General features: G+C 44.3%; 1 protein-coding gene across 2 annotated transcripts in view; it reads right to left on the bottom strand.

Annotated features, from left to right (window-relative positions):
* Positions 1-3,359: 3,359 nt before the first annotated feature.
* Positions 3,360-22,540, bottom strand: part of C4H3orf33 (chromosome 4 C3orf33 homolog) — a 38,402-nt gene continuing 19,221 nt past the window's right edge. For both annotated transcript variants that reach the window (XM_068280862.1, XM_068280861.1), the window contains 2 exons: positions 17,879-18,039; positions 3,360-5,502 (listed from right to left, as the gene is read on the bottom strand). In XM_068280862.1, the coding sequence (XP_068136963.1) occupies positions 5,221-5,502; positions 17,879-18,039 (443 nt within the window). In that variant the 3' untranslated portion in view covers positions 3,360-5,220. The remainder of the gene's footprint in view (positions 5,503-17,878; positions 18,040-22,540) is intronic.

Below are 22,540 nucleotides of genomic sequence, written 5' to 3'. Positions count from 1 at the left end.
ACCCTTACACTGCATGGAGGTGGTAAAATGAGTCAGTGATTGGCATTCCTAACTGAAAGTGTGAGAACACCTAAACACACAATCCATTTCAGCTGATCCAATCACATAAGCAATTTTTTAAAGGTATGCTTCACTGTAACCGTTAACGTGCGTTTTGCAGCAATGCACTTCGTACCACAATACATTGTAAACGTTGCATAGGTGGTGCATTGCAGTGCAGATAACTGTGTTACAAAGCATCCGTAATGCCACAACAAACCACTGTGAACGTGGCCTGAATCCAGTGGTGTAGCTAAGGAGCTATGTGCCCCAGTGCAAGTCTTACCTGGGGCACCCCAAGCACTCTATACATACCGTAATTAATACGGTGAACCAAAACCTGCCAAGGACAACCACATGTCAGAAGTGCAAGAAGATGGGGAATAGCTTGTTAATGAAAAGGAAATATGCTATTTATGCTAATAGCTAATACTGCGGTTGACGTATGGCCTCTTGAGGCCCCTCTGTCCCAAGGGCCCCAACGCGGTTGTAACCCCCTATTGCTATTCCACTGCCTGAATCAACTGAGATGTCTTAGTGAGTTTATTAGCTGGGGATTATCAATCCTTGATGGGATGAGGCCATTACTGGCCTGTATGTGGCCAGATTTACTGGCAAGTGGCCTGGCCTTTTGTCTACACTCAAACCATGAAATAAATACTCATACCCTGATTGATGGAATCTGCAATGAAGCAGACTTGTGGCTGCTAGATAAGACCTCAGTGATGTTCAGCAGACTGAAGGAGAAGGAGGAAACAATGAATCACAAAGACAATCCTGCAGCAGCTGGCTGTACCCAGTGGCTTCCCAGGAACATTTCAAAGCATTTCCCAAGTGACCTCCGCTGTCCATTGAAACATAAAATAAACATGCCAGCATCTGTGATGCTACAGAGGGAGAGCAAGCTTACCACCTGCCTGGAGATTAAAAGCTAGTGGACCGGAACACAGCGTTTCATTTAAACTTTTACAAATAATCATCATACATAATTTACACTGAAATGTACGGTAGCAAAAGGCAGCCTGTGAACAATAAAAATATTCTTAACATAACACAACTAACTATAAATTTATAGATTACAAGATGGAGACTAGAGGCTCCAGTGCTTCATGTATACGTAATAATATCTTGTGAGCATATGCATCATCACATCCAACATAAAGAGGAACTGTAACCAAGGATTGAACGTCTGTATGGCTGATATTGTGGTGAAACCCCTCCCACAGTGTGATGTCAGGACCATGGTCCTAACAGTTTTCTGTCTGTGAACCTCGTTGCCTTGTGGGAAATCGCAGCTGTTTCCAACTGCCAAGCAAGCATTATCACCCTCTGTGCATAGAACTCTAAGTAAAAACCATTCCGTACAGATCACCTGGCAGAACAAAAGATGCCGCCAACAGTAAAACATTTCAGAATGTAAATCAGGGAAAGGAAAGATTTTACTATGGGCAAACCATGACTAAATAATCTATAAATGAATATTGTAAAAAAAAAAGCAATTTTACTATTGTTTCTCTATTCTTTAGCTGGGAAACGTCCTTAGGAGAAATACACAAGTAATACCCACCAAGGGAGGGACTTCCTGCCTACGACAAATCTTGCTGAGAAAGCACATCCACCCTGCATTGCTTGACAAAAGTGGAAGAACTGTAGTAAAAATAGCACCAGTTAGACTTACCGGTAATGGTGTTTCTTTCCTGCAGCTGGGACTCTGTCCGCTACCCTACCCTATCTGTCGCATTTTCCTTGTGCCTATCTCGTTTTTAGTGGGTCACTAGGAGGTGGTTCGCTCCTCTCTTTCCTGATGTTTCCTTCTTTTACTTTTTTATATACTGGGGCTAAATGGAAGGTGGGAGCTTTTATTACTTTTCCTTGTGTTTCAACGGGTGTCTGGGCGTGCCCAAACTCCTAAGGACGTATCCCACCTGCAGGAAAGAAACACTGTTACCGGTAAGTCTAACTGGTGCTTTTTTTACTACAGTTCATCTTTAAGCACAGCCTTTTTCATATAGTGTTAACACTTGTCACATGCTACACATGCAGTGCATTGGGGTGCCAAACGCACTGAGACGGCCAAACTGTGAATGCTGCAATGCTTTTGTATTGAATGCGACATCTTGCGATACAATGTGGCCTTTACGACACACCGCAATGGCCCACTGTAAACCTCGCTTTACTGTTTTCCCCAAATAGAAATGTAAATAATTCCAACCTGCATGCAAAGGTAATAATATAGTATACAGCTTGAAATTGAGCCAATAAAAATAAAGATGGTCGTACACGTTTAGATTGCCACCCAATGTGGCAAACAGATCAATCCCTCTGTGAACTGAATCTGATCAGAGAGGGATGGATCAAATCCATTTTAAATTTATCAAGCCGCAGTGTTGCACTCTCCGATACAGTGCAACGATATTGGCCATCGATTACTGCCATGTTCCATCATCCAAAATTGTCCCACTTGTCCAGTCGTAATTTTGATTGACTTTTTTTGCTTAAAAAAAAAAAAAAAAAAAAATCGATAAAAATGATCATCTGTACAGCATGTTGAGTTATAGATTTCCAGCAGATTCAATCAGAATAAATCCAGCGAAGAAACTTCCATAGAACAAACCCGGTCACTTGGTTGGTTAGCTGTAACTTTAGAATATTTGTAAATATGTGTGCTACAGCATGTTACATGGAACTAGCTGCTTATAGGTCTGCAATTTGGATAGTGCGCTGTTTTTAGATATACTTTTGTATTCCTTCCACTGTTAATTAATTTTATGTTTTTGAGACTATGGGGAGAGCATACAAACTATACGTAGATAATGTCCTGGCCACGTTTAGCACCTGGGATTCTAGCGTTGCAAGGCAAGAGTGCTAGCCAGTGCGCCACTGTGAGATGATTCTGCTCACTCAGGAGAAAAGGTTTCTTGTAGACAAAAAGAACCAGGAAAACCTTCCGGGCTCTGCAGAATACCCACATCTGACTTGGTCACATCCCACATCTAGTAGCTCATCATCAAGTGTGGCTAAGAAAAAAATATTTTTTTATTATTATTAATGTAGTAAGTGTGATTTCTTTCTGAATTTTTTAACCTAATAAATGGTAATTGGCAGGGGTAGAGATGTCCATCATTGTCTTGTTCTGGCAGCTGTGGCCAAGCATGCCCATATCTAAATCTCAGGAAGGATTGGCAAGATAGATAAAGCAAGGCTGGCTTTTCCATTGTTCCCTGCATCTTGTAGGCCCTCCGCTCTGGCAGAGCATGCTTGCCCTGGAGTCAGGCATGTAAATTCACAGTATTAGTAAAATAAAGAGAAGACAACAAAAATTAAATAACTCATGTAAGGCTTTATTGCAGTGCCTACACAAAAACTGTAAAAAAAAAAAAAAAACCACCACCAACAAAAACCCCAAACATACAACAAGAAAACCCTTTATAACTATGTAAAGGAAAGAAGGAATGTGGATTGAAGATCCACATTGGAGCTAGCAACCAGCCATCAAAGGTTTTGCACTGTATAAAACAAAAATGTGAAAAGGACTGCAATGCACAGCAAGCACTATAATTGCCTACCTTGATTAATGCCACAAAATGTGGCCACAGACCTGGATTGCCACGCTGCACGCTTGTGTGTCACCCAGGGTTAAGTGACATCAGGGTTATTTTAAGTCATCTAATTAAAGTAACTTAAAGCAAACCTGAAGCAAAAAGAACGTATGATATAATGAATTGTATGTGTAGTACGGATAAGAAAAATAACATTAGTAGCAAAGAAAAGAGTATCACATAATTATTTTTAGTTATATAGCAGGGGTCAGGAAGCTTTTTGGCTGAGAGAGCCATAAATGCCACATATTTTAAAATGCATTTCCCTGAGAGCCATACAATATGATTCAAACTGGGACAGTGCGCATGCGCAGCAGCGGGCTCACATCCCTGTTGCCATGGTGATGTGTATACAGTTGATCCACCGGGCAGCGGAAGTGTCAGACGCGTCTTCAGCTTCTCTTGGGTTTCAGCAACATCAGCAATTTCCCTGAGAGCCAGACAGGAGAAATACCCACTAACAACTTGTGCAATTAGCTAGCTGACTTAGGGGTTGATTCACTTTGTAGGACGAGATCCCTGCACTTTGGCCCAGTAGGTTGCCTGTCAAGTGACAGACCGCCTATTGGGACAATCAAAGTGTAGAGATCTCATCCTACAAAGTCACAGGACCTGACAGAATCCAGAGCGGGACAATTGAAGCAGCTGTTAGTTTTGGGGTAGCACAAGTAAGTTAGTAATGCATGCTACAGTAGTAGCGTGTCTACTTTGAAAAGGTTACTTGCGCTGCCACACTAAGCTGCGCTGCTTGAGCGGGGCGCAGCTTAGTGAATCAACCCCTACTGATTTGTCTGTAAACCAGATGCAGCCATCAAAACAGCCACATCTGGCTCCTGTGCCATAGGTTCCCTACCCCTGTAGCTTTTTTTTTTTTATAACATTACATTACACTGTCACAGTTGCACACTCTGCGTTTCAATAAGGATGACCATTTGAACTTTCCTGCAGTAAAACCTTATTTAAAACTGTCTCTCACTGTTTCTTGGCTGATTAAGTGCTTCATTAAACATGACTGTCTTTGACCCAAATGGGTTGAATAGGTCAGAGAAGCTCTTTTGAATAGATAACTGGAGTTGTTTAACTCTTCCTGTATTTGAAAACAATAGGAGACTCTTTTCTTTGCTACTAAATGTTCTATTTTTAGCTGTTCTACACATACAATTCATTATCTCAAGAGTTTTTCACTTCAGGTTTGCCTTAAGAAAGACTGCACCAAAGCATGGCTAACTGAGAGAGTGCATTTAACCTCCCTGGTTCTAAAAGCCGTGAATTTTTTCACAAGCTTTTAGACCGCAAAAACAAGAAATAACAAAATCATACCACAGAGAGATCTGCAGCAGCTCCTGCATATAACTCATGCAGGCACGGGATTACCACTCCGAGCTGCGGATTTCCGTCCCGAGCCTGAGTCAGGATTACCTCTAAGGAGGTTAAAATATGTTAAATATATCTGTACATCTACAGCCAATCCTCGTCAATAAAGAAGAACGCAAACCTGTTCTTATCCAATGAAAAAATAGGAAAAGAAAAAACAGACAGTCGCTGTGCACATACATATAAACAATATCTATGGAATCTATGCTTATGTCCTGAATTTTTTCCAAAAGCGAACCACTGAATTGGCAAAGCTCTTTATCTTCTGGACAGTACTGCCACCAAGTATTTTATCTGTGAGAGCATTCATCCGGCTCTCCTGCTGCCAGAGACCTTTCCTTGCTTTCTGTGCCTGGACTTCAGCTTGTAACAGTCTTTTGTAGAACTTCCAGTATTGGCCGGCCTCTTCTTGTACACCAGCAATAGCAGCAGCTCTTCCCAAACCTTCTCTCAGCAACATGGTGTTCAGACATGTATTGAAGAACCCTCCCTGGACAGCCAAACACAAGCACAATTGGTATGTTATAGTAAGAATATGCAATTACAGTAAAGTAGCATTACCTACACATAACTGTGTATGAGAAGAAACAACAACAACAACAAAATTCAGCATTTATGTGTTTTATCTTCACAGTAAGTGATCACTCAGGTCATACAGCGATACAAGTACAAATACATACCAGTACATAGTTGATGAGTGGTTTGAGATATCACTAAAATGGGTACACGCTCATATGATAAATTCAGGGGCGACCCTAGACTTTTTGCCGCCTGAGGCAAATTTCGAAAAAATTGCCCTGCACCAAACCCCCCCCCCCCCCCCCGCCGAGCTGGAGGGGTAGCGGGGCAGGACGGGGTTATTGGGGCTAGCGGTGGGGAGGGTGGTCGCCCCCCCCCCCTCCCTCGCCTGGGTCCCCCGATCTGCGCTCCCCTCCAGCTTTAAATGGCGAATAAGCAGCGGACAGTAAGAGGCACGAGCGGGGGATCACTCACCTTCCTCGTTCCAACGTGCGCTCCACTGACGTCACTTCCTGCAACGCCGGCCACGTACAATACAGTGGGCGGCGTTGCAGGAAGTGACGTCAGTGGAGCGCACGCTGGAACGAGGAAGAGGTGAGTGATCCCCCGCCTCTTACTGTCCACTGCTTATTCGCCATTTAAAGCTGGAGGGGAGCGCAGATCGGGGGATCCAGGCGAGGGGGGGGGGGGGGGGTCCCCCCTCCCCACCGCTAGCCCCAATACCCCCGTCCTGCCCGCTACCCCTCCAGCTCGGCGGCCGCCCCCCCCCCGCACCCACGGACGGGCGGATGCCGCCCCTAGAAATTTGGCGCCTGAGGCAAAAGTTTCACCCCGCCTCATGAGCGGGCCGGCCCTGGATAAATTACAGCAAATGTATTTCTCTCAATAGGGAAAAGAAGTATAAATTGTGTAAGTGTAAATATCCTTTCTTCTTCTGTAACAATGGTTAATTTGCATATATTCAGCAGTGGTGCACTGGGAGACATCTCAAGCTCACTCCAACCTGAATTATCACAAATTCTTTCTGTTTTAAGAAAGCAAACTTTTGTTCTTCTGTTAGAAAACTAGTAGCAGGCTTATACTTGCTTAGCGATTTTCCCAAACATTTTTGCATGCTATACGATTTTTCTCGCAACATCGTATGACGCATGGGTGCCATGTCCGATTAAATCTTGGAGGGTTTTTTCCGCGATCGTGTAAATGACATGATCATTAATTTCTGAGGCTGCAAACAATGCCTGCGGATTTGGCCAGATGGATCGGGAACGATCATTCGTGGACAGAGATCCCCGATCCATCTGGCCGTGATCTGCCAGTGGGTACTTAGCTTAAAGGGAACCTGAAGCGAGTAAAATTATTTAAAATAAACACATGATTTAGCTGCAAATAAATATTACCTACTAACCTCACCGTCAATTCCTCTCTGAAGGTCTCCATTTTCTTCTTAAAATTATCCCTTCCAGTTCTGACAAGATTTTGTCAGAACTGAAATATACCAGTTGCTGTCAGTTACATATCAGCAGCTGTCAGTTACAACAGAATGTGCAAGGTAATGTCCATGTTTCCCTATGGCTCAAGTGGGTGATATTACAGTTTAACACTGATGACCAGGAAGCCGTTATGGGGTAATGGCCATTTTTAAAATGGAGGACGGAGAATTCATTGATCATAGTGGACAAATGGGATGCAGGAGAGGAGAAAGATATTGAGGAGTAGACTACAAAGGAAGTAAGTATGACCTGTCTATGGTTATTTTGACTTTTTATTTTCAGTTCAGGTTCTCTTTTAGGATAAAGAGAGACTGCAGATACCGAAACTCAGGTTCTGCATATCTTGTTTCAAGACTGGACATTTCACGGTTGAAGATGAGCCCCTCAGTGGGCGCCCCCACCCTCAATTGACCCAGCAACCTGCAATGTTGTCCATAAGCTGATTGAGGCCCAGCCAATATCCACAAAAAGAGATAGCCCAGATGCTGGACATCATACAAGGGTGTGTTGGGTTTGTTATCATCACTATCCTATCCTAGCTTTCAGCAAAGTTGGTGCCAAAATGCTTGAACAGTGATCAGAAGAAGGAACAATTTGAAGCATCCAAATCTGTTTTGGCCCATTTTGAATCTGGACAAGACTTTTTGGCTTGGTTAGTGTCTGAGGATGAAACCTGGCTCCACACAGATGATCCTGAAACCAAGGAAGCACCACCTCATAAACAGCTTCAGTTTCTCCTTACAAAGCAAAATCAGTCAAGCAATACATGAGCAGGACTGATCAAGCCTACTTTGAAAGCATTCTGGGGGAAAAAAAGATGTAAAAGTACAGGCTCGTCTCTGTCTGTTGTAGTGTGCTCAGTGACATCACTCTATACAGTCCTCTTACAAAGCAAGCACTTCCCCCTGCAAGCAAAGAAGGTGTAAGAGAAAGTTGAATGTACTTCAAGCCAAGGTAAAGTTTTTCTTCCTGTAAATCAGGAAAAACAGGTTCTTCCTTCTATGCTTACAGTGATATGATAATCGTGACTTTATGTAGAAAGTAAATAGAAAATAATTTTACAGAGAAGTGACAAGAAATCAACTTTTCTCAGCCATGAAAATATCTATTGAGCCCAGGAACCTCCAGAACATTATCACAGAAGGGATTTCCTATTCAGCAATGTCAGCTACTGCTATGCATTATAGAATAAGCAAAAAGTAAGAAGTATAATAGTTTAGCTGTAAGCACCTAATCCACATAGAAAGCCAGACAAATTCATATATTTTAAGCCACATATTTTTAGAGCAGTAATCATTGAATTACATGTGCAATAAAGGTGGGCAGCTTGGAAACCTAATACCATTATCAATATGATTATAGCAGTGAAGGACCAGTTGCTAGATACATCATCTGACATCAGTAAAGGGTTAAACTGACTTTATGGTCAGTCTCCAAACTTGTGGTCCAAATGTTACGGTATCTGCAGACACAAAATGTCAGTTTCCTAATATGGCTATTTTTGATTGGACCAGACAATAATTTCTCTCCTCTAAGTTCTCCATGGAGGAATAGCCGGCTACGTGGGTGTTGGGAGCTGCTGTGTATCATACAATACTTCATATTCCTCAGACATGTTATAACGACACATCTGAATATAAATAAAGGTTACAGAACTACCATAATATGTTTGATTAGGTTTGATTCACAAAAAACAAAAATTTGGTGTGCGCAAAATTTTTGCCAAAGTTTACCAAATCTATGTACCACCCATTGTACAGATAGCGCAACTCGCATTATGTACACAACATTCTAGTTGTGTATTGCACATTACCTGATTGGCAATTTTACTGAAGGTTTGTGAATCAACCTCATTGCTTCTTAACCACCCTGGCGTTCTATTATGATCGCCAGGGTGGCGGCGTAGCAGTATTTTTTTTTTTTTTAAATCATGTAGCTAGCCTAGCGCTAGCTACATGATTCCCCCCTCCCGGCGGCGTCTTACTCACCTTTCCGATCGCTTCCGGCGCATTAGCCCATCCGGAAATCCCGTTCTGAACGGGATTTATTGGAAGGCTTCCCCCGTCCCCATGGCGATGATCGTGATGACGTCGTGACTTCATCGGGCGTCCTGATCCACCCCTCAGCGCTTCCTGGCACTGATTGGCCAGGTTGCACAGGGGTCTCGGGGGGGAGAGCCTTACTCGGCGGGTAGCGGCGCATCGGCGGCGATCGTCCCCCACACGCAGCTAGCAAAGCGCTTCCCCCGTCGTCATGGCGACGATCGCGATGATGTCATCGGGAGTCCCGATCCACCCCTCAGCGCTGCCTGGCACTGATTGGCCAGGCTGCACAGGGGTCTCGGGGGGGGGGGGCTTATTCGGCGGGTAGCAGCGCATCGGCGGCGATCGTCCCCACACGCAGCTAGCAAAGCGCTAGCTGCGTGTTTTTTTTTTTTTAATTGTTTAAATCGGCCCAGCAGGGCCTGAGCGGCACCCTCCAGCGGTCATGGACGAGCTGAGCTCGTCCATACCGCCAAGGAGGTTAAAAGGAGCCTACAAACAAAATTGTCCTATCTGGCTACTTTCTTATGTCAGGAGATTGTGCTGGCTGGCAATTTTCAAAGGGAATGGATATTTACGCCTGCTCCAGTCATGATTATTCCATTCGGACATATGCAGTGAGAAGGTTTTCTCCTGACCTGCACAGGCATAAGCATGCAAGATTGGTCAGGCAAAGTGTTCATGTTTATGCAGCAGACAGTGATGCTAAAGGATGGCCAGCCTATGCCTATGATGCCTCAGCGAAAACCAGCAGTATCTTAATCAAGTAAGCGGACAGCAGGAAAACCAAGTATTAGCATGTGAAGTGGCAGTAAGGAGACATTTGATGCTCAAATATAATTCTCAAGCTGACAGACCTTCATGTTCCAGGCATGGCTGGGTAATCCTTCCTGCCTTTCTTTCACTTTTTTTTTACTTTACTATTTCATTGTGTGTGAAAATGTGTTAAAAACCAAGTCTGTAAGGCAAAAAAAAAAAAAAAATCAGGCTGCACTTCAGAACAGATCCATTTTAGTAACACTGGGTTATTTCTCACACTGATCATCATGCCTGTGTATAAACACAAAACATAGGAGGGGTTTTGTTATGCCTTACTTTAATTGTACATGACCTCCACACAATGTCTTACAGGCATCAGCTTCTAATAAAAAAAATGGGCAGCACTGGGTCCCAGGTTCGAATCACAGCTAGGGCACTATCTGTACGGAGTCTCTATATTGTCTGCATGGGTTTGCTCCGGGCACTCCGGCTTCCTCCCGCATCCAAAAACATACAGATAAGTTAATTGTCTTACCCCTAAATTGGTGCTAGACTAGGATGCATACATACATAGACATATGACAATGGTAGGGATTAGATTATGAGCCTCTTCTGAGGGATGGTTAGTGACGCTGCGGATGATGTTGGTGCTATATAAATACTAAACAATAATATCATTTTACAAATGCGTATCTATTATTTAAGTGTAGTGCACCTGTCACAGAGCTATATGTAGGCTGAATCTTGAAAACATTTTCGAATTCAGCAAAAATCTGATTGAGAATTGGTCATACCACAGTCCCTGGTTATGTTGTACCACTTGGTAGTACAAAGCTATGCTGCTCTTGAAACCTCACCAACCTTTTCATCTCTCGACAATTTACTACCATCGCTTTAAATACTTTCAATCAATACATAGGTCCTTACAAAATTCACTTATTGGCCTCGATTCATAAACAGCAGTGCGATAAAAAAATCTTGTCGGGAAAATACCGCACTCGGTATTTTCCCGGCCTGTGTGCTAATTCATAAAGATTTCCCTAGCTGCCTTTGGAGGTCGGTAAATTACCGCAGCTCATTGAGCGGTAGAGTAGAGCAGTGTCTCGATTCTCTCTTTGCCCTGCAAAAATGAATCACACAGACGGCTCTCTCTGGCTCTCCCACTGATGACTCAGACAGATGAGTCACACAGTCTTTCCCTGCCTGCTCAAATGATTCACACAGAGGGCTCTCTGGCTCTCTCCACTGATGACTCAAACAGACTTCCGCTCTCTGCACTTTTGCATTCATCAGAGCTGTCAGAGCTGTCGGTAACTTGTTATCGCCTCACTAGAGGTGTCGGTAACTACCGCCAGGCTTACCGCTTGTTGAAGGCTTTATGAATTGACATTTGCTGACAATTTACTGACATGTGTTGTCGGTAACTGCAGCCAAGTCGGTAATTAATCTCCCTGGTCGGTAATGTCAGCTTTTCATGCGGTAACAGCCTTTATGAATTGACATTTTGCTAAATGGTCGGTAAAGTCTGCTGTTTTCAGCATTACCGCATGAGGTAATGCTTTATGAATCGAGGCCATTCTCTTATGTTTTCTCCTAGGACATCATTTTTCTGTTTAAAATAACTTTTCAGCGCTTTGAAATTAAAAAAGTAGGTGAAAATGTACTTGCTTTCTGATGGCTATTGAATAGGAGAAAAAGAGAATGGAATAAGGGCCATGGTTTATGGATTTGATATGTTGGATCAATGGATCACTGGCAGATAAAATTCTGCATACTTGCTCTACAAAGCATTTACAGGCAGACGATCGGAATGCCATTCAGGAACTAGTATTTTTTTTTGTTAAGTTTTCAAGATTCAGCCTCTGTTATTTTTAGTGGCAAGGTACATTTTAAGGACTAGCTCCCACATTTAAATAGAGTTGGCAGCTTTATAGCAGTTTTAACCACTTGAGGACCTAGGGCTTTCTACCCCTTAAGGACCGGCCACTTTTTTTCCATTCAGACCACTGCAGCTTTCACGGTTTATTGCTCGCTCATACAACCTACCACCTAAATGAATTTTGGCTCCTTTTCTTGTCACTAATAAAGCTTTCTTTTGGTGCTATATGATTGCTCCTGCGATTTTTACTTTTTATTATATTCAGCAAAAAAGACATGAATTTTGGCAAAAAAAAGATTTTTTTAACTTTCTGTGCTGACAGTTTTCAAATAAAGTAAAATTTCTGTATACATGCAGCGCGAAAAATGTGGACAAACATGTTTTTGATAAAAAAAACCCCATTCAGTGTATATTTATTGGTTTGGGTAAAAGTTATAGCGTTTACAAACTATGGTGCAAAAAGTGAATTTTCCCATTTTTAAGCATCTCTGACTTTTCTGACCCTCTGTCATGTTTCATGAGGGGCTAGAATTCCAGGATAGTATAAATACCCCCCAAATGACCCCATTTTGGAAAGAAGACATCCCAAAGTATTCACTGAGAGGCATAGTGAGTTCATAGAAGATATTATTTTTTGTCACAAGTAAGCGGAAAATGACACTTTGTGAAAAAAAAAAAAAAAAAGTTTCCATTTCTTCTAACTTGCGACAAAAAAAAATGAAATCTGCCACGGACTCCCCATGCCCCTCTCTGAATTCCTTGAAGGGTCTACTTTCCAAAATGGGGTCATTTGTGGGGTGTGTTTACTGTCCTGACATTTTGGGGGGTGCTAAATTGTAAGCACCCCTGTAAAGCCTAAAGGTGCTCATTGGACTTTGGACCCCTTAGCGCAGTTAGGCTGCAAAAAAGTGCCACACATGTGGTATTGCCGTACTCAGGAGAAGTAGTATAATGTGTTTTGGGGTGTATTTTTACACATACCCATGCTGGGTGGGAGAAATATCTCTGTAAATGACAATTTGTTAATTTTTTTTTACACACAATTGTCCATTTACAGAGATCTTTCTCCCACTCAGCATGGGTATGTGTAAAAATACACCACAAAACACATTATACTACTTCTCCTGAGTACGGCGATACCACATGTGTGGCACTTTTTTGCACCCTAACTGCGCTAAAGGGCCCAAAGTCCAATGAGTACCTTTAGAATTTCACAAAAACACCCCAAAGTACGGCGATACCACATGTGTAACACTTTTTTGCAGCCTAAGTGCGCTAAGGGGCCCAACGTACTATGAGTACCTTTAGGATTTCACAGGTCATTTTGAGGCATTGTGTTTCTAGACTACTCCTCACGGTTTAGGGCCCCTAAAATGCCAGGGCAGTATAGGAACCCCACAAATGACCCCATTTTAGAAAGAAGACACCCCAAGGTATTCCGTTAGGAGTATGGTGAGTTCATAGAAGATTTTATTTTTTGTCAAAAGTTAGCGGAAAATGACACTTTGTGAAAAAACACAATTAAAATCAATTTCCGCTAACTTTTGACAAAAAATAAAATCTTCTATGAACTCACCATACTCCGTACGGAATACCTTTGGGTGTCTTCTTTCTAGAATGGGGTCATTTGTGGGGTTCCTATACTGCCCTGGCATTTTAGGGGCCCTAAACCGTGAGGAGTAGTCTTGAAACCAAATGTCGCAAAATGACCTGTGAAATCCTAAAGGTACTCATTGGACTTTGGGCCCCTTAGCGTACTTAGGGTGTAAAAAAGTGCCACACATGTGGTACCGCCGTACTCAGGAGAAGTAGTATAATGCGTTTTGGGGTGTATTTTTACACATACCCATGCTAAGTGGGAGAAATATCTCTGTAAATGACAATTGTTTGATTTTTTTACACACAATTGTCCATTTACATAGAAATTTCTCCCATCCAGCATGGGTATGTGTAAAAATACACCCCAAAACACATTATACTACTTTTCCTGAGTACGGCGGTACCACATGTGTGACAATTTTTTGCAGCCTAGGTGCGCTAAGGGGCCCAACGTCCTATTCACAGGTCATTTTGAAGCATTTGTTTTCTAGACTACTCCTCGCGGTTTAGGGCCCCTAAAATGCCAGGGCAGTATAGGAACCCCACAAGTGACCCCATTTTAGAAAGAAGACACCCCAAGGTATTCCGTTAGGTGTATGGCGAGTTCATAGAAGATTTTATTTTTTGTCACAAGTTAGTGAAAAATGACACTTTGTGAAAAAAAACCAATAAAAATTAATTTCCGCTAACTTTTGACAAAAAATAAAATCTTCTATGAACTCGTCATACACCTAACAGAATACCTTGGGGTGTCTTTTTTTTCTAAAATGGGGTCACTTGTGGGGTTCCTATACCGCCCTGGCATTTTACAGGCCCAAAACCGTGAGTAGTCTGGAAACCAAATGTCTCAAAATGACTGTTCAGGGGTATAAGCATCTGCAAATTTTGATGACAGGTGGTCTATGAGGGGGCGAATTTTGTGGAACCGGTCATAAGCAGGGTGGCCTTTTAGATGACAGGTTGTATTGGGCCTGATCTGATGGATAGGAGTGCTAGGGGGGTGACAGGAGGTGATTGATGGGTGTCTCAGGGGGTGGTTAGAGGGGAAAATAGATGCAATCAATGCACTGGGGAGGTGATCGGAAGGGGGTCTGAGGGGGATCTGAGGGATTGGCCGAGTGATCAGGAGCCCACACGGGGCAAATTGGGGCCTGATCTGATGGGTAGGTGTGCTAGGGGGTGACAGGAGGTGATTGATGGGTGTCTCAAGGTGTGATTAGAGGGGGGAATAGATGCAAGCAATGCACTGGCGAGGTGATCAGGGCTGGGGTCTGAGGGCATTCTGAGGGTGTGGGCGGGTGATTGAGTGCCCTAGGGGCAGATAGGGGTCTAATCTGATAGGTAGCAGTGACAGGGGGTGATTGATGGGTAATTAGTGGGTGTTTAGGGTAGAGAATAGATGGAAACACTGCGCTTGGGTGGTGATCTGATGTCGGATCTGCGGGCGATCTATTGGTGTGGGTGGGTGATCACTTAGCCCGCAAGGGGCAGGTTAGGGGCTGATTGATGGGTGGCAGTGACAGCGGGTGATTGATGGGTGGCAGTGACAGGGGGTGATTGATGGGTGGCAGTGACAGGGGGTGATTGATGGGTGATTGATAGGTGATTGACAGGTAATCAGTGGGTTATTACAGGGGAGAACAGATGTAAATATTGCACTGGCGAATTGATAAGGGGGGGTCTGAGGGCAATCTGAGCGTGAAGCCGGGCGATTGGGTGCCCGCAAGGGGCAGATTAGGGTCTGATCTGATGGGTAACAGTGACAGGTGGTGATAGGGGGTGATTGATGGGTAATTAGTGGGTGTTTAGAGGAGAGAATAGATGTAAACGCTGCGCTTGGGTGGTGATCTGATGTCGGATCTGCGGGCGATCTATTGGTGTAGGTGGGTGATCAGATTGCCCGCAAGGGGCAGGTTAGGGGCTGATTGTTGGGTGGCAGTGACAGGGGGTGATTGATGGGTGATAGGTGATTGGCAGGTGATTGACAGGTGATCAGTGGGTTATTACAGGGAAGGACAGATGTAATTAATGCACTGGCGAATTGATAAGGGGGGGGGGTCTGAGGGCAATCTGAGCGTGTGGGCGGGTGATTGGGTGCCCGCAAGGGGCAGATTAGGGTCTGATCTGATAGGTAACAGTGACAGGTGGTGATAGGGGGTGATTGATGGGTGATTGATGGGTAATTAGTGGGTGTTTAGAGAAGATAACAGATGTAAACAATACATTTGGGAGGTAATCTGACGGCGGGTTTGCGGGCGATCTAATGGTGTGGGTGGGTGATCAGATTGCCCGCAAGGGGCAGGTTAGGGGCTGATTGATGGGTGGCAGTGACAGGGGGTGACAGGGGGTGATTGATGGGTGATAGGTGATTGGCAGGTGATTGACAGGTGATCAGTGGGTTATTACAGGGAAGAACAGATGTAATTAATGCACTGGTGAATTGATAAGGGGGGGTCAGTGGGCAATCTGAGCGTGTGGGCGGGTGATTGGGTGCCCGCAAGGGGCAGATTAGGGTCTGATCTGATAGGTAAAAGTGACAGGTGGTGATAGGGGGTGATTGATGGGTGATTGATGGGTAATTAGTGGGTGTTTAGAGGAGAGAATAGATGTAAACAATGGATTTGGGAGGTGATCTGATGTCGGATCTGCGGGTGATCTATTGGTGTGGGGGGGTGATCAGATTGCCCGCAAGGGGCAGGTTAGGGGCTGGCTGATGGGTGGCAGTGACAGGGGGTGATTGACGGGTGATTGACAGGTGATTGACAAGTGATCAGGGGGATAGATGCATACAGTAAACAGGGGGGGTGGTCAGGGGGGGGGGGGGGGGGAGTCTGGGGAGAATCTGAGGGGTGGGGGGTGATCAGGAGGGGGCAAGGAGCAGGGTGGGGGATAAAAAAAAAATAGCGTTGACAGATAGTGACAGGGAGTGATTGATGGGTGATTAGGGGGTGATTGGGTGCAAACAGGGGTCTGGGGAGTGGGCAGGGGGGGGTCTGATGGGTGCTGTGGGCGATCTGGGGCAGGGGGGGGGAGAAATGAGTGTGCTTTGGTGCAGACTAGGGTGGCTGCAGCCTGCCCTGGTGGTCCCTCGGACACTGGGACCACCAGGGCAGGAGGCAGCCTGTATAATACACTTTGTAAACATTACAAAGTGTATTATACACTTTGTATGCGGCGATCGCGGGGTTAACATCCCGCCGGCACTTCCGTATAGCCGGCGGGATGTTGCGGCGGGTGAGTGGCGCCAGGCGGAGGATCGCGTCACTGATGACGCGATCGCGCCGCCCATGCCCCTACAAGGACCGCCGCCAATTGTCAATACGGCGGTCCTTGCGGGGTGCACTTCCCGGCCGCCAATTGTACATACGGCGGTCGGGAAGTGGTTAAGATGGTGGCTATATTCAGAACTGAGCTCCCTCAGAGCCCATGTTACTGTTAATCCTACTATCAAAGTTACTGCATGACTCACAGCTTCAGCTTAATGAACCAGTCAGACAGACCTTGGTCACATGATGGCTGACTGGACAGGGCCATTAACTCTTCATTTCCTTTTTTTAAAATGTCTCTGTGATTCATTTGTTACACCCAATTATCATGATTCTTGTGTTTGTCACAGGAACTTATAGAAGAGTATGTGGGCCCTTTTCCACTAGCAATCGCTAGTGTTCACGCTGAACGCTAGCGATTGCTGAATCACAATTACCGGCGATTCCCCGACGTTCGCGGCCGCGATTTTGCTATGCTATGCATAGCAAAATCGCGGCAAATATCGCTCCGCCGTGCGTTCGCGTTCCCGGCAAAAACGAATCGCGGTAGTGGAAATGACCTACCGCGATTCCTATGTTAAAAAGCAAACCGTAGCGATTGTAAAATCGCTAGCGGTTTGCGTTTTTGCGATTTAGCCAGCGCAAACGCGCTGGTGGAAAAGGGCCCTGTGGGTCAAATTGAGACTTTTGACCTATTTGACATTGTGCTTATATGATTTATCTTAAGTCTGGAGTTTAAAGTACCATTTATAACCCCCAATATGACTCCAACTCTCTTCTATAATATTATACTAAGGGACGTGGGCCCTAATTCAATTCACTTTTTCTTATGAGTTTCTCTAAGGTGATATTTCACACGTTATCAATAAAATGCCCTTTAAGCCTCCAGCAAGAAAGAAAATACTCTGACCAATTTTGAGAGTACTTGCTCACCTAATTTTGTTACTTTTTCAATTGCAGAGCATTGAAAAATTATTTCAACAGCAGATAAAAAAAAAAATCTCCTCTGAGAAAAATTGAATTGAATAAGCACCGTAGGGTGTTAACATTTACCACTACAATCCGCTTTAATGAATCTATTTACCCTTCAGGTGAAAAATAATTCATTGTGTCACATGAACTCTTATAGATTTGTGAAATAGCCACATATTAGCAGGTACAACTAATTAAACATATTAACACAGCATATGTTTACATTTACAGAACATTCAAGGTATATTACCATTTTGGTCCTAACGGAACATAGTGCATTATTTTGCTAGAGAAGAAACTATTATTGCTAAGCTGCTAGCCGATATAAGTGAATTCTTACCCTGTTGACAAAGATGAAACAATCAAGCCTGGAGTCATCTCGGTTCAGGAGCTGAAACCATAACCTCTGTGACGGCTGGAGATTATTCTGTAACCAAAGCTTGCCGCTTGGGGTTATTTCCACTCCAGCAAGTCTGACCAGTAGACTGCCCTGGCCATACCCTGGGGAATTCAACAGGATTTTTATTAACAGGGGATCTGCAAGCGTGACTGTCAGATCTTGTTAATGTGACAAACAAAGGCTAAAACACTGAATGCAGATTTCTGAAGCAATGGTCACTTATTTACAGTATTTTAATGAATCTATAATAATGGCTAGAGTTTGACAGATCTTGCCTTATGCAAACACCATTTCCTGTATTTACTGCAAACAATGCACTATAGACTGAAAACATACAACAAAGCTATAAACTCACAACTGCTAAGCTTCCAGGAAGCTCTGTACAGCAGGGATAACAATTTCCTCATACCTAATGCTCGCTACACACAGTGAGATTTTCTGGTAGATTTCCTGCCAGATCGATTATTTCCAACATGTCGGATCTGATTTCCGATCGGTTTCCCGTTCACTTCTATGGAAAAATTGATCGGAAATCAGATCCGACATGTTGGAAATAATCGATCTGGCAGGAAATCTGCCAGAAATTCTCATTGTGTGTACTAGCCTAGGCATAAAGAACAGTAGTTAGATGAACCTGGAACCTTTTATATAAACCAAATGATTGACTCAAAACGCAGACAGTGGCAACATACAGTACAGTTAACATGTACATGATGCAATGTGTAGATTATTACACAGCAGTTATTACATATTACAAGTGATCAGTGTAGGTTGAGTACAAGGTAAACACATTTTACAAATGAAACTGTTCATATCATTGTTGGCAGTTAAAAATGAAAATATCAGAACATAAGCTTATTATGAAAAGAATAAGGTAATGAAATTATGGGTCCCATGACTGCATCAACATCTAGCTTAAGTTTTGTGTAATGTGCAACGTGTAAATTTTTGTAACATGATGTCTGCGTGTATATCTCTGAAACAACCTTTTGTTTTCTTATGATTCTGCTGTTACCGTACCATCACCGACCCTGTATGTGCCAAAAATAATTCCGGGTACAACCCCCGTTGTACTTGGCAAAATAAATGATTCTGATTAAGTCACCTTTTTAAGTGTAAGAGTAATGGGGGATAGAGATAAAGTAGGGTCTGGGGGGGGGGGTTAAGGGGAAAGAAGGGAGAGGAGGTAAGGTAAATAAGAAAGGGAGGGGAAGGGGAAAAGGGGGAGGGGTAAAAATACAGGAGTGTCCATCCCCTAAAAGCCATGGTGCATTAAAGCCGTGTTTTATACTAAACTAGTAACCTTAGCCCGTTTAAAAATGGGCTAGGTCTGTCGGCACTCCTCCAGGCGCGCGCACGGATATCATGAGTCCACCCCTCATGTCCAGCTCCCAGCCCACACCCACTGTGAAAAGAGATGTAATCTGATAAGAATTATAGCATGCTGTCTTTAAAGGGAACCTAAATTCAACCCCCCCCCCCAGAGTTTCACTTATCTGGGGCATCTACCAGCCCCCTGCAGCCATCCTGTGTCCTCACAGTCACTCATGGCTCCTCCGGTCCCCCGCTGCCAGCTAGTTTCGTTTTTGCCGACTGGCCACCATGCGTACCTTTTTACGCATTCCCGCTGGTACAGAAAGCTATAGCGGACATTAACAAGTACATTTTTACGCGTTACAGGTGTCATGCGTAAATTTTTATGGTAGATGCCCCAGGGAAGTGAAACTCATGGGGTTTTTTTTAGTTAAGGTTCCCTTTAAAAAGAGACACTGAAGCGAAAAAATATATATGATATAATGAATTTGTTGTGTACTATGAATAATTACTACAAGATTAGCAGCAAATAAAATATTCTCATATTTTTATTTTCAGGTATATAGTGTGTTTTCTAACATTGCATCATTCTCTAATATGTGCAGATTACACAACACTCTGCATTCAAAATGATTCTTTCGAGCAGTCTGTGAACTAATGACCACTCCTCTGGCAGATAAAAAGAAAACTGTTCACTTACAGTTGAGATAATAAAAGTCAGAAGACAGCCCTCTCCACGACTTTGAAAGTCGTAGAGATTAATGGTTTTTTTGCATAGAGATAACAACTGGAGTTTCTTAACTCTTGCTGTACTGGAAACAATTACACTGATGTATCTGATCTTAATGTTTTATTTCTTAGCTGTGCTACACATACAAATCATAATATCATAATTTTTTTTTCGCTTCAGTGTCTCTTTAAGCCCCATACACATACTCAACAGCAGGTCTTTTATGCAGCACAATAATTGAACAACTTTTGTTGTGAAACAAGTTAAACAACCAAAAAAAAGTTGCTTGCTATTGTTCAAAGAACTGATAAGACGTAAATCCAACTGATGGATGGCTTATCAGTTATTTGAACAATAGCAAGCAACTTTTTTTTGGTTGTTCAACTTGTTTCACAACAAAAGTTGTTCAATTATTGTGCTGCATAAAAGACCGCTGTTGAGTGTGTGTATGGCGCTTTAGATTTCTTATCTTTACAATCATTCTGTTCTGCCTCTGCTCTGTTTATGACTTCTTCCCCAAGTGCTTTAACAAAACAAGCCTGGCTCTTAAGGCGCATACACATGCCGTACCTTTCAAACAACGGGTCCGTCAGACCCTCCCACGGGGCAGTCGTTCTGCCGACAGTTGCACGTGAGTACAAGCTGTCTGCAGACTGATAAGACTGTTTTTGACTGATCCGCCGATCAGCCTGGTTAGTGCTGCTGACAGCCAGGTGCAGTGGACACACCTTGTTCAACATTCAGTAGCTCAGGAAGGGTGCACCGCAAAGATGTAGGGCATATTGCAAATAAAAGCTAAGATCCTCTGCTTTTCAACGATATGTAGTTTTACCGAAAAAAAAAAAAGGTTTCAATCCCACTTTAAATTTATTTTGCAGTTTTCAATATTTTTCATAAAACACAGGGGCAGCCCTGATCTCCTTTACATCATTTTTAACAGAATTAAACTCATACTTTAAATATAAAACATGTCAGGCCTGTAAATTTACAGCAGTAAATCAAACAATTAAGCGTCAAGTATGCCCAGTCTGTTCTAATGATTGGGAGCAGGGATTGCTCTGCAGGGAGGCTTTGTGACACACGTTCAGCACAATGGAGACAGACAGGTTATAACATTACCAATCAGCAGCATCTGTCAAAGCACCTGTGTACAATCAAGTCAGAATGTCATCTCAAATGGCTCACCATAAACATAATCAACTTACAAATTAGACAAACATTCATTACGTGTAAATAAAACAATACTATACTCAAAATCAACCTATAAGCATGACCTGAAATTAAAATTTTAAATCTAGATAAGGAAAATGGAATAAAATAGTCCAAAGTATTATACTTTAGTAAATTTCAAGGCAAAATGTATTCGAAAATGTAATCCAAAGGCAAGGCTGCATAATCTGTCATCTTTATCCCCCCTCACCAGCTCCATCTGCAGATAGGCCCCCACCACCTAGCCTCTCCACCCACACACCTACACCAGCCCCCACCCCCCTACACCAGCCTCTCCACCCACCCATCCACCTACCTACACCAGCCTCTCCACCCACACACCTACACCAGCCCCCGCCCCCCTACACCAGCCTCTCCACCCACCCATCCACCTACCTACACCAGCCTCTCCACCCACACACCTACACCAGCCCCCGCCCACCTACACCAGCCTCTCCACCCACCCACCTACCTACACCAGCCTCTCCACCCACACACCTACACCAGCCTCTCCACCCACCTACACCAGCCTCTCCACCCACACACCTACACCAGCCCCCGCCCCCCTACACCAGCCTCTCCACCCACCCATCCACCTACCTACACCAGCCTCTCCACCCACACACCTACACCAGCCCCCGCCCCCCTACACCAGCCTCTCCACCCACCCATCCACCTACCTACACCAGCCTCTCCACCCACACACCTACACCAGCCCCGCCCACCTACACCAGCCTCTCCACTCACCTACACCAGCCTCTCCACCCACCCACCCACCCACTCCAGCCTCTCCAAACACCCACCCACCCACACCAGCCTCTCCACCCACCCACACCAGCCTCTCCACCCACCCACACCAGCCTCTCCACCCACCCACCTACACCAGCCTCTCCACCCACCCACACCAGCCTCTCCAAACACCCACACCAGCCTCTCCACCCACCCACCTACACCAGCCTCTCCACCCACCCACCTACACCAGCCTCTCCACCCACCCACCCACACCAGCCTCTCCAAACACCCACACCAGCCTCTCCACCCACCCACCTACACCAGCCTCTCCACCCACCCACCTACACCAGCCTCTCCACCCACCCACCCCAGCCTCTCCAAACACCCACACCAGCCTCTCCACCCACCCACCTACACCAGCCTCTCCACCCACCCACCTACACCAGCCTCTCCACCCACCCACCTACACCAGCCTCTCCACCCACTCACCTACCTACACCAGCCTCTCCACAGGTGCAAAGGCTGGTTTGTAGACAGGTGAACAGGAAAAAAAATTGATACATCACATAGCCTCACTTCCTTTAATGTATCGGCAGTGATGACACGACTGAAGCCAT

This window comes from Hyperolius riggenbachi, chromosome 4 (assembly GCF_040937935.1).
Source record: "Hyperolius riggenbachi isolate aHypRig1 chromosome 4, aHypRig1.pri, whole genome shotgun sequence".
Classification (NCBI taxonomy): Eukaryota; Metazoa; Chordata; class Amphibia; order Anura; family Hyperoliidae; genus Hyperolius; species Hyperolius riggenbachi.
This window is presented reverse-complemented; position numbering and strand designations above follow the sequence as displayed.